Below are 12,693 nucleotides of genomic sequence, written 5' to 3'. Positions count from 1 at the left end.
GGGGCACCCAGCCTGTCATGCACGAAGCTAGCTAGCAATCCCTAACATGATTCCTATGAATCTATGATCTTTATGAGGACAAGAACACATGGTATATAATGTAAATGTAAGATGGACCATAAGAGGGTGCATTTTCCTTAATTCTTTTCTCTTGTTGGGTTTAGGGATTGGGTGAACTCCATTAATATTTCCAAATATTGCTTTATACCCTTTTGGGCTTTTGACAGCATACACATACAAATCCATGAGCTATGAGACAAAATCAAAACCATACATCTATCTCTTTTTAAAGACTTCTAGGAAAGCAAAAAAAAGATGAGCTCACATGACAGAAATGAAGAGATTTATCATATGAAAAACTCACCAAAGCACGTTGGTTTATTTAGGCTGCGAGGGATAGGCTCGTAGCACCAGGTCTTGGGCTAATGACTTGTCTTCTTCATTGCTACATCGATTATTACGCACTTACCTTGGATGCTTAGCTATGACTTACGACTTCCTCGACCAAAATTTATTGCACTAGATGATTTCGCCTTCATGATTTCTGCCCGTTTTGGTTACTTTATTCGGGATTACGGAGTATTTTAGGAGACGAAGATATTTTGCAATATAAAATCAATATTAAGAAAAACGAAGGCAAGTCGATCTTTATTATCTGTCTTATTACCCAGCAGCTCACAAGTTGTCTTGGGACCAAGACTTGTTACACATAAAATCGAGGGGTGACCTCTAATACACCCAGCAAAGAAAACAAAACCTGAAAACAGAGAAGCAAAGAAATCTAACAAGAAAAAAGCAAAATGTGCTCGGCGGATAAACAGCCAAGTACCCACCACTCACGTTGAACGTTTTTATACATCATCCCTTAATGTCAAAATTCCACTTCAAAAGCAAAAGAAGATGCAGAATGAAGCATCCGATTGTTTTTGCAGGATATGTGAAATTGCCGAAGCAAGAGCTCAATGAAAGGCCTATAGCTTAAACTTCAAGCCCGAGTTCCAAGATTAGTGTGTGACTAAGGGAATTGGAAGCTGGGCCGAAAAATTGAATGGGACCTGCATTGAAAAACTTCCAGTTAAATTACAGAGAAAACAACAAAGAAAAAGTCATGAAGGTCATAGATATGTTATCGAATTCATAACGAACCAGGACTGATGTAACGATTCTTGATAGCCCACTCGTTCCTCAGAGATGCAAATTTCTTGAATGGTGCAGCTGAAAGTTTACAAGACATTAATTAATTGTTGATTCAAGATTTGAGAAGCCAGTAGTCGATGAGAGTGATCATCATCACATGGCATGTTAAATCACTACATTTACTCAACAAATCCTTACCTTCAAGTTCTACCATTGCCTTCTTGATCACAGGCTTGAACTTACCTGAAAAACAAATTCAACTTTCAGAATAGGAGTTCTATATAAACTTTTCATGCTCATATCTGAAAAGATCCTAAAACTGCATAATAACAGAAGTAAATGATTACCATACCGTGTCTCCTCTCCACATCCATCAATGAAGTCAACGCAGTGCCACCAACTGTCCATTCTTCAACAGGAGCAGCCAAATTGTTAACCTGGAGGCATCACATGATAAAGCACACAGATGAAAGAGACTGTTAGTGCACTTAGGAAACTTCAGTCCAAAAAAAGAGGATATAAAAACTAATACAAGGCCTTTTTAGGCAATTAATATTAGCCTCGTGAAGAAGAACGATGGTCCGTGGAATAAATAAACCAGAGAGATAGGATAGAGTTACAAACCGATGATATCAACCCAGTTTTTCCACCATGAAGGAGAGCTCCAGCAGCATAACCCAATGCATAGCAGTAGTTAGCGTCAAAGTTAGTTGGTAAACCACATCTTCCTTCATACCTGAAAATATTACAAAACAGGTGAGCAAATCCAACATATGCAAACCTTAATATCTCTCTCATGCAAAACCACCAAGATGTAGTCAAAATGAAATAATTGATCCACATTGTGAGTACATATCTCTCTCAGATCAGTCCATTGGAAATGAAATGTAAAGCCAAAGTATTATGTCCTCAGGTTAAGAATAGAAATACCCGAAAAAGTGAGATTTTCCTTGGAATTGGCCATGGTATGAGCCTTCCTGCTTCCTCTTTGCCAAGTCAGCCTCAACCATTTGGATAAGCATCTTCTCTGTTTCTATCTTGGCAACCTATAGTACAAAAATTTTAACTTACATGATGATGCCTAGAAAAACAAAGTCAAAAAGAGAGATGATGTTACTAAGTATATATACCTGAACATTTCCATGAGGATCTCTTTCAAGCATCAACTGCTCCTGGATTGCTTCAGGTAGTAAGTCAAAAAGCTGTAGAGACTGACTTGTGAGTTTCTTTTTCCACAACCCATCTTCATCTACAACATCATGGGCCAGAATTTCATTCAATTCAGCAATAAGCTCCTGCACCTGAAAATGGCAAAGTTACAAATATTACACGTTAGCAACACAATTATTTGTGCAGTGATTTTGATTTTTAAATGTACACAAAAGACACAGGATGAAGTTCATCATAGTCAAAGATTCAAGAATAATACCTCAGGAATGAAGTCAATAAGACCTTCAGGAATAAGTATAACACCGTAGTTATAACCAAAATCCGCACGCTTCAAGATTATGTTTACAATGTAGTCTGTGACATTTTTCAGTGTCTGCTTCTTTGCCGCAACCTGCACCAGGATATTAGTCAGATAAGTACATCCAGTAGAACCTTTTGTTCCAATTATAGAAAGTAAATACAACTTTTTTAAAACCCTGTTCAATCTCTCGATTTTAATTCTAATTATGTAATTCTGACCAATCACTAGACAACCTTAGATCTATTCATGGATAATGAATCCTAAAGCCAAGAATACCTTACTTTATGACAGCTGCCAATAAAAAAGTTCTTTTTATATCAACTTAACAGTGGAAGGTTTACTAGGGAGGGGTGACAAAAAGTTATGGACAGCAAATTCTGAAGAAGTTATGAATGCATGAGCAGAACTTGAGCCTGCTGTTAGCTATCTCAGGATTGAGGAGTGCCAGCGCCACTTTAGTACTAACAGAGATACTGATGCTTACTGCATTAATTCTATCAAAACACCAAAACTTTTTTTCTTTCGTTCTTTTTCTTTTCAATAATCAGTGGCAAAGTGTTCCATTTAAATATAAGGAAAATATACTGCTGAAGTACCTCTTCTCCAATAATTGTGATATTTGGATGAGTTTGCAAAGCACACTCTAATGTAATGTGTGAAGCTGCACGTCCCATAAGCCGTACAACTGCAAACACACGAATAACTATAGTAAATACACTGTAACAAAATAAAAATAGATACATAAATGTTATCAAACTCGTAGTCGTAAGCATGCAGAATATAGAGGTGTCTATCAAAAAAAAAAAAAAAAACTAAGAGTTATTCATTGTGACATGTCACAAAAAAAAAAAAAAAAAATCCTTTTGTAGTGAATCATTTATTAAGAACAGATAATAATATAAAAGTCAGATTTTCTTGTTTCATCACTTTTAACAAGCAGCATAGAGCACATGTAAATGAAGATTAAGTTACCAAATCATAACTATTTTCATAACAAGTAAGAAGGATGATTTACTTACAATGATAATATTTTCCGGTTGACCGGGCATCTATCATGACATTGCCAATCATTTCTGAATATATCTGCAAAAAATTTCATAATTGACTATCATGACAATGTTGAAACCAAAGTATGCTGTAGCAATATGTTTCAAAGAAGCATCTAATTGGTGGGGATTTCCCATTTATGAGTTCCTAGCATGTTTCCTTGATATTTTAATGAAAAATTTAAGAACAGAGTCCGGACATAGTGAACCAGAAAGCACAAGTACAATGTACCAAATCCCTTGCACACAACAGACTCAGTGTGCTATCAGTGGTTCTGTATGAAATATAGTAGTTCAAGAAAATAGAAAACAAGATGTAAAGTATGGGTTGATATTGATTATGGCAATGAAGAATGCTAATAGTTATATTCACCTTGCAAGCTGTATCGAACCCAAAACTTGTGGGGACCTCTTTACATTTCAAATCACCATCAATAGTTTTTGGGCAACCTATCACCCGAGTTTTCAAGTTCAGTCCCCTGTTTTAAACAATTAAAGAAATAATTACCAAACCGAAATATCAATATCAGAACAAACCACTTTTCACATAATGACATCAAGGGCCACTAAGTTGAAGAAAAATTCCATTGTTATTAGGTTCTACTTAAACAAAGTAAAAGCCAAACATACAGAGAAGACTGCATGTTTCCACTCAAAAGTAAAGTCATGATAAAGAAATTGGTAAGAAGTCAACATACTTAAAGTTTTCAGCAAGGAGGCACGCATTTGTGTTTGAGTCATCTCCTCCAATAACAACAAGACCATCCAAATCAAGCTTCACAGCTGTCTCTTGTGCTTGCTTAAACTACAAGTCATATCCATTTACACTTGCTTAGATTATTAATAGTTACGAAAATATACTTGACATGGATTTCCTCACAAGAAAACAAGAGTTACCTGCTCTGGAGTTTCAATCTTGTCTCTTCCACTACAAATCATATCAAAACCACCCTGGTAAAATAAAAATATGAGCAATATGTCATCAATTATCACAACACAGCTGCTGCATATATTGCCCAAATTGCTTGATGCATGGCTAAGCAGAAGAACAATATTTGCAAAGCTTATGAGAAAGCAGACACAGACACGCATATCAGCAAGCCAGATTTATGTTCAATATTACAGACTAATTGCTCCTTACAATAAGTAACAGTTAATATAAACTTGGCGCAAGTAAATGGCCAAGATTCTCACCTGATTTCTGTAAGGATAAACATATTCCGGTGTAAGCTCAACGTATTTGCATTTCATGATACCAGCAGGTCCACCTCTGAAACCATACATCGTGCTCCCCTTGGCGCGATCTTGCAAGTAATCTAACACCAAAAACACAGATCAAGTTCAACCGCAGTTCCAAAACAATAGAAAACCACGAAACTGAATCCACTCGCTACTTAAAACTCTCACCGAAAATTCCAGAAATCACATTGTGGCCTCCGGGTGCTTGGCCTCCAGACAACACCACACCAATCTTCAACTTCTGGTTCGGCAGCTCTGCACTGGAATCACACTCCACCAACTGTGAAGAAGGCTGACCGAAAACATTGGGAAACAGCTTCGCGATCTCCTCTGAAATCACAAATTTCAAATCAACACGCGATCAAATACGGAAACGAAAAACTCAATCACCTAGATTTGTAGTGCAAATCAAACTTTTCTTGCAGCTAATATCACAAAACACAATCCAGAACGAAAACCAGCGCCACTACTAAGGCGAATTTCTAAGAACCCAAACGAAGTAGGATTTCTCATACTGGAAATCAATTCAACAACTAAAACCGGCGGGATCGGAAAAGAGAGTGAAAGTACGAAACTGACCTGGATTGCCGGCGGCGGAGCTAGCAGGTCCGTCGACGAGCTTGAACGGCTTTTTGAGCACCGAGGGGAGAGGAAGCTCGTGGTCGATACGGCTCGACTGGACCTCGCTGTAAACGGAGGAGACGCGGCCGGAGACCGGCGCCGGAGACGAAACGCCGCCGTTTGCAACCAATGAGGGACTCATCGTCGTTGTTAGAGAGACTTGAGAGATCTTTAGGTGTGACCGACTGCGTGAAGCTATCGAATTGTCTTGGACTCGGACAGTGAGGGAGTTTAAAGTGGAGGGCTTCGAAGAGACGATCTTACCCTTTTCCGGGGTTTGGATTCTCCGCCCTGAAAGGTAGCTGCTGGCCTATTGGGTGTCGGGGTATTTTGGGGATTGTGGGACCGAGAGACGGGTTGGGAAGTAGCGTGGGATGTAGGGCGTTACGGTGGAGTAGAGGGGCAGTGGATAAATGGATTATGCGAATTTGCGAAAGGTGCTGGGGTTAGGTGCTTACCTAACCTTCCGACGGTTGGTAAGGCGCCAGAAATATAGACAGCAAAAGGTATATTCCGTAATCGCTACCGTACATTTGGTGTTTATAGGTAAGGATTAGATGGTTTTGTCTTTGGTTTTTACCATATGAGTGTGAAACTCTAGGCCCAATTATTTGGATTCACAGCTGGGCTGGGCTGGTCATGAGTTGCTCCAAATTATAGGTCCAACTATGTGAATTGTTCATAGCACGATTAAAGGCGGGTCGGGTTGGAATGATCCAGAGTGACAGGGTGTTGGCTTGGAGCACTTAGCACTAGAATGATTTGCTTGACCAAAGCAGGTCCCGAGATAATTATGTGAACCTTTCACGACACGATTACAGACGAGTCGGTTGGGATGATCCGAAGTGACAGGTGTTAGCTTAGAGCACTGTAATGATTCATTGGCCCAGCTTCAGCAAGTTCCGAGACAATTGGACTCCGGTCACCCCCACATGCTTTATAAATCGGCCAGCCCGAGAAACTGAAATCAGGCTTGAACAACCAATTCACTTTAAACGGGCCGCTATAGCCCAAGATTGGTAGTTTGAAACCCTAAAGAAAAGTGATCGGCTTGATTGTAGTTAATTAAGTGGCAGGACTACTAATCAAGTACTTAAGTGATCATTAGCATTTGCTTTACCAATGAACATTATAGCAGCACATGCCACTTTTTGATGGTTGAAGTTAAACATGACCAGTCTACCTAATCCAAATTGATATGGTCACATGCTAAACACTATGAATTTCCCATTGTTTTAGTTTCTCTCTCCCTTTGAGAATGCTTTGAGTACAATATACAGTGATAGGAATCCACAAAAGAGATTCTCACCAACTGTACATATCCTCGTGGGATTTTCTACATAATTAGATGATGCATCAAGCAGCATTAAACAACTAAATATTGAAGATAGAATTGCAAGAATAGCTCTATTCAGTTCATCTAAGGCATGCTTTGTCCCTATACTCTAACAGTTTTTAATAAAAGGATTCATGGAACCCTACTTATTTCCATATTAACCAAACTTTCAAGATCATCTGCCACCTAATAAGAGCCTATAAAGGAAACTATTCCGGTCCAGTACTTAAACATCATGATCATGGCTCGATTAACTAAACGAATATTGTTCCCCATTTGCCTTCTAATCTCATGAATTTAGTGTTGTAAACACAAGACACAATCATGATAAACGCAGCCCACTTGCCCCATTGTGCATAACTTTTATTAACTCGTCTCAAAATTCCTTCAAATTAAGCTCTCCAACAATGAGAGCCTCCAGGCAGCACAAGAAGCAAGCGCAGCTGCAACGTAGAGCTCCGATTCGGGCATTGTGTTGCAGTAGCTGCAGGCTCAGCGTGTCTTCGTCTTCCGAGGAAGTAGAGAGCTCCAGCACTTCTGATCGTAACAGGTACCCGTCGATATCAAGCTTAGCGCATGCGATGGTTCAAGAGAGACTAGACCAAATGATTAGAGAGAGGCAGGAGGAGGATGCCGCGAGAGTAGTGCATGTGGATCGTCGGAGAAGAAAGAACAAAGTAGTATATGATGATCGAGCACAAGCAACAGGGACTAAATTTGTCGTAATGGTTGCGATGGAAAAGTGTTCCTATGATCCGAGAGAAGATTTTAGGGAGTCCATCGCGGAGATGATAATGGCAAAGCGGATCGAAGAGCCAAAGGATCTTCGTAGCCTCTTGAATTACTATGTTTCGATGAATTCGGAAGATTATCACGGGATTATACTCGAGGTGTTTCATGAAGTTTGCTCTGATTTGTTCCTATGTAAATGCCATTAATTGATTAAATATTGATGAACAATGTGTCTAACATAGAGCAAAACCAGTGTTTACACTTTTTTGTTTTAATGAGTATGCGAATGAGAATGATATGCATGCCATTATGGTATGACATGCAGTAGTGAACAATTATATTAATTATTGTCATTCTTTATTTTTATTATTATCAGTGAAAATATCTACAAAAAATATAGAAGGTGTACATTATGAAAAAATATAAGGGAAATGATGGAAAAGGTCACATTAGATTGTGAAATGATAAAAAGGTCACCTAGTTTCCCACACTACAACAGAAAACATCATTTGCGAGGAACAAATTCGTAGCTAAAAACAGATATTTCGTCGCAAAAGTACTTCTGCGAGGAAATTTTTTTCGTCTTCAATTTGTTGGAGAATGCTCGTCAAGAAAAGCTTCAGCGACTAAAAAATAATGTCCTCCTCAAACCATTTTCGTGATGAAATTAATTTATCTCGCTGTTATTCTATAGCGACAATTTCTTTCCTCACTCAAATCCATACTTTTTTCTCATTAAAAAAGTTCGAAGATTAGAAAATAGTCGTCAAATATATTTTCCGACATACTAAATTTCCTCGCGAAATTAATCATTTCCTCGCCAATGATAATTAAAAATTAAAAAATATAAATAAATAAAATATTTAAACTAGTTTTTCTGTGACGAAGTTTCGTCGTTATAAGCTTTGGGTGAGGAAGTTTTTTCTCGCTGTAAACCGTTTTCAACGAGGATATTTTGTTTCACTGTACCATGTATTCTTTCAGCCAGAAAAAGTTTACTCGTTAAAGATACTCAACAACGAGGAATATTTTTTCTGTCGGCATTAGAACTATAGTTTTTGGGACGAAAATATTTTCGTCGTTATAAATAGCTTTGGCGACCAAGTTTTTCCACACTATAAACTATTTTTAGCGAGGAAATTTTGTTTCATCGTAAAATTGATCTTTTCAATGAGAAAAAGTTTTCTCGATAAAGATACTCAACAATGAGGAATGTGTTTACCATCGGTGTAAAATCTACAGTCTATAGTGAGAGAAAAAAAATTTGTCGTTATTGATTTTAATCTATAGCAAGGAAATTTATTTTTATTGCGATTGTCTTCTTATTACGATACGACCTACCGGCGACACATTATTTTATTCTAAAAAGAGGATTCTTATTCAAAACTAGTTAAGCAAGAAACAAAATAATAATTCATAATGTTGTCTACCATAACTACTAATTGGAATAGTCTAAAATCAATACTGAACTCAAAAGGATCTAAAAATCAATGAACTTGTTTAACTGATACTAAATCCTAGATGCGCATAACTAACTTGATACTTGTTGGTTCATAAAAGTTGCCATGAACTCCTCAAACTTTTTGTCTTGCTCCTGCAATTCTTGGATCAGCATGTTTTGTGCATCAATCTTTTCTTGTTAAGCCTTTATAGTATCTTGGGTCTCTTCAAGTTTATCTTCTAACTCTTTATTCTTCTTAGACATTTCATCTATTGATGATCGAGAAGTGCTAGATGGTGGAGGCCTAAGGCCAAAACCAGAACCCTTGATATAGCCTGATTTTATTCCAAGAACCTTTGCGCATATTTCATCATCATTCATGGTTCGAGTCCCATCAGGAAGAGTTGTCTCAATTCGCATCTTAACCATTTGATCCTGCAAATAAATAAAAAATACATTTAAGTGTTTCTGCTTAGTTCCTAGTAAATCAAAATAATCTCTTGTAATCAAGAGGTATATTCATCATCTTAATCTATGTAATCGTTTTTTATATAAATACATATCTATGTATAAATATGCATATAGTTATACATCTATAATTTAAGTTATATTACATACATCAATAGGTCACTTACTCATAATTCTTTCGCTCCCAAATCCCAACCTTTTTTAATGCTTTTGTACTCCATTTGAAAGTGTTCAATTGCACTTAGTATCTCCCCTGTTTGTGCAGCCTATTGCATTAAACAAAAAAATGTTGTTAAGACATTCATGTATAATAGGTACAATATATTAATTAACAAAACTATATAGATAACTCATAATCTGTTCTTGATGCGACATGAAAGACTTCGACCCTGCTTTATGGTGATATTTCAAACGTGACCTATTAATAGAATTTTTCTCTGAAACAATCTGGAAAGTATAACATATCAAATGATTATTTTGGAATTGTAATTTTCTATTCCTATCGTTCAAAAGAAGACTAAAATGTAGAAATTATTAACAAAATTAGTGTAGTATTTGAAAAGCAACTATAGCAAAAATAAAAAGAACAAACAAACTTGTACATATCTGAAAATCTTCACTAGAAAAATAAATATACAGAAAAGCCCATTCTTCTTCACTTTTAACATATTTGTGTTTATTTTCTAATGCTTCCTCTTTTGTTGAGAATTGCTAAAAATGCTTCTTCAACTTATAACTGAAATTAGTAAACACTGTTCGAAATGATTTATTCACATATCTCTTAACCCAAGGTAGAGACATGTCAATGTCGTACTTAGTCTACATATAAATAATTTAATGTCAGACAAAATACGTTACTATAGTTATATAATAAAATAATATAAATATTTAGGGAAAAAAATCACTCACAATTATTCTTTTGATCAAACTTGTCCTATCTTCTGGTGTTACTTCCTTCCATTTTTAAATACAACAATGCAACACAATGAGTACCTATAGTAGATCCTTAGATATCGATTGATGTCCTAGCATCATTCAACCCTTCAGTTGTAGCATTTATTGATGGTTGGTTAGTAGTTTGGCGCATAATGTGTGCATTCATTGAGTCACCTGTTATAATCAATGTAATTTTAACTTATGATTTCTATTTTTTTTTTGTTTTGAATTAAGTCATAGGTTGAAATAACTTAAGATTGCAGCAATTGTTTTAGACCCATAAAGAATATATATAACTTAATTCAGAATGGTCAGAGTCTAACTTACCAACAGTAGGCCTTTGGATAATGGTACTAGCAATAGCCCTTTGGGTAGTTCTATTAGAGGTAGGCATATCAGGAACTTCAAGTTCATCTTGCAAAGAAGTTGGGGGTGAAGGTTCATTTGCTTGTACGCGTAACCGTTTTGTCACAGTGACACCTGTTCATTTGACATGATTTTGAGTAATCATGAGTGAAATAAATAAAACAATTCTATATTTACATACTATGTTTGTAGCAAAGAAATTGTACAATACATACCAACATTAGCCTTTTGGGCACTGGAAACATTAGAACGAAGACGTTTCGACATTTTGTCACTGCTACTATAAGAAAAATAAAATAAGTTTAACTTACAAGACTCATAAGAAGAGCCAAAACTACAACTACATTGGATATCCAAACAATTTGAGGACCCTATTGTACAACCCGAGCAATTAAATAATTTGCCAATAGCTTGAGAAATATTTAAATTAGCAGACCCAGTTAGTTTTACTGACACAAACACCAATAAAAATCGCAGAAGATGCAGATCATTAGACATATAAGGAATAGATGTTAGCATATATAAAGCCAGTACCCTATGGACAGAGCCTAAGCCACTACCCAGTCCCCCTATGATCTAATGATTATTTGGTTAATAATGACCTTAGTCTAATGGTTTAAGCCACTCATTATTTCACCCATTATGAAGCCAAGGGTAAGCTCGTTGCAGAAGTCCCCCCATTTCATCAAACACCATAAGACATTCCATTATATGTTCTTTTAGACACGTATAAACCCATCTACAGATCTCCTCCACAATTACATACTATCTCCCTTTATTAAGGATTCCAACCATTAATTTTTTGGCTTTGTAGAAGTTTGATATAGATCCTATCATCAAATAAAGTAACTAATTGCAAGACTAAAATGGAAGCTAAAAAAATCTGAGTACACAGAACAAAATAATTACCTTAGAATCTTGAACTTGAGCTAAATTTTGGAAATGCTCCGACTCTTTCCTGCACAAAAGCATAAGTAAACAGAGGTTGCACAAAAGCTCCGATTCTTATAATGCACTATTGATTGTAACAGAGGTTGCAGTTAAGTGTTGCAACTTGAATTAACTAGAAATATCAAAACTTTTCAAATACCCAGATCACAAAATCATCAAGAGAAATCCAAAAGCAATCACAATACTTGATGGGTTAACCAATTAAGTAAAACATGGGAGTCCACCTAGAGCAGAACACAATCACATGCTTAAGATATGTTCAATTATATATTATGATCGCAACAGATCGAAACCCAACAACTCATAAAGATTACATATCAGAGAAACCCACAATTACAGAAAACCCATATGCATCCGTCAAACATTTAAAAGAATTCCATGACAGCAATATTGAAATTTAACATCTTTTAACACAAGATCAGAGCAGAATGACCTTGACGTTGTTGTTGGCAGTGGAGGAATAGATTTGAGAACCGCAATTGTGTATTTTGCTGAAGGAGAAGTGAAGGAGGCGACTGGGATGCGCGTTCTTATAACCCTCCGTGAGAGATAGTGATCTGAGAGAGCTTCAAAGATATGAGATTGAGAGAGGAAGCCACGAAGACGCAGTTTGAGGAGAAAACCATGAGATATATGGTCGTGCGACTGCCGAGAAATAGAATTCTTTTCTCCTTAGGGTTTATCTTTATTTTTCTTCTTCTTTTGAATTAGCGCCAATTTATTTTCCTCCCCGCCTTCGGTCATTTAGGTTTTCATTATCCCGCTTCTCTAATTGATTTCTTTTTCTCTATTTTTTGATATGCCTTTTATAAAAATAACAATATTCCCTGTTAAAATAATAATAATAATAATAATAATAATAATAATAATAATAATGTATTTATAAAAATAAATTGGGTATAGGATATTTTTATGATTGCGAAAATCTTAAATTGTAGAGAGATTCATG

At 36.3% G+C, this 12,693-nt stretch overlaps 2 protein-coding genes and 1 long non-coding RNA gene across 5 annotated transcripts; 1 reads left to right on the top strand and 2 right to left on the bottom strand.

Annotated features, from left to right (window-relative positions):
* Positions 1 to 621: 621 nt before the first annotated feature.
* On the bottom strand, positions 622 to 5,781 carry LOC112167006 (pyrophosphate--fructose 6-phosphate 1-phosphotransferase subunit beta). Its single transcript, XM_024303942.2, has 16 exons — positions 5,473 to 5,781; positions 5,062 to 5,223; positions 4,849 to 4,970; positions 4,552 to 4,605; positions 4,353 to 4,459; positions 4,028 to 4,133; positions 3,628 to 3,691; positions 3,205 to 3,293; positions 2,567 to 2,698; positions 2,268 to 2,438; positions 2,068 to 2,183; positions 1,762 to 1,873; positions 1,490 to 1,574; positions 1,336 to 1,380; positions 1,147 to 1,215; positions 622 to 1,055 (listed from the first exon to the last, which is right to left on the bottom strand). Exons 1-16 carry the CDS (start codon positions 5,654 to 5,656, stop codon positions 979 to 981), a joined length of 1,695 nt encoding a protein of 564 aa, XP_024159710.1. The 5' UTR covers positions 5,657 to 5,781; the 3' UTR covers positions 622 to 978.
* A 1,476-nt stretch (positions 5,782 to 7,257) lies between these two features.
* Positions 7,258 to 7,788, top strand: LOC112168350 (probable transcription repressor OFP9). Its single transcript, XM_024305473.1, has one exon. The coding sequence runs from the start codon at positions 7,258 to 7,260 to the stop codon at positions 7,786 to 7,788; it is 531 nt and encodes a 176-aa protein (XP_024161241.1).
* Positions 7,789 to 8,936: 1,148 nt separating this feature from the next.
* LOC112201780 lies at positions 8,937 to 12,451 on the bottom strand. Of its 3 annotated transcripts, XR_005800165.1 has the most exons (6): positions 12,178 to 12,451; positions 11,703 to 11,751; positions 11,009 to 11,073; positions 10,755 to 10,907; positions 9,659 to 9,757; positions 8,937 to 9,458 (listed from the first exon to the last, which is right to left on the bottom strand). It is a non-coding gene; the product is annotated as an uncharacterized LOC112201780 (long non-coding RNA). The 3 variants fall into 3 exon arrangements; XR_002936905.2 differs by having other exon boundaries at positions 11,009 to 11,070; positions 11,703 to 12,449; XR_005800166.1 differs by having other exon boundaries at positions 11,703 to 12,448.
* Between the last annotated feature and the right edge of the window lie 242 nt (positions 12,452 to 12,693).

The sequence above is a fragment of the Rosa chinensis genome, chromosome 5, assembly GCF_002994745.2.
Source record: "Rosa chinensis cultivar Old Blush chromosome 5, RchiOBHm-V2, whole genome shotgun sequence".
In the NCBI taxonomy this organism is placed as follows: domain Eukaryota; kingdom Viridiplantae; phylum Streptophyta; class Magnoliopsida; order Rosales; family Rosaceae; genus Rosa; species Rosa chinensis.
Note: the sequence above shows the minus strand (reverse complement) of the source record. Positions and strands in the feature narration are given on the sequence as shown.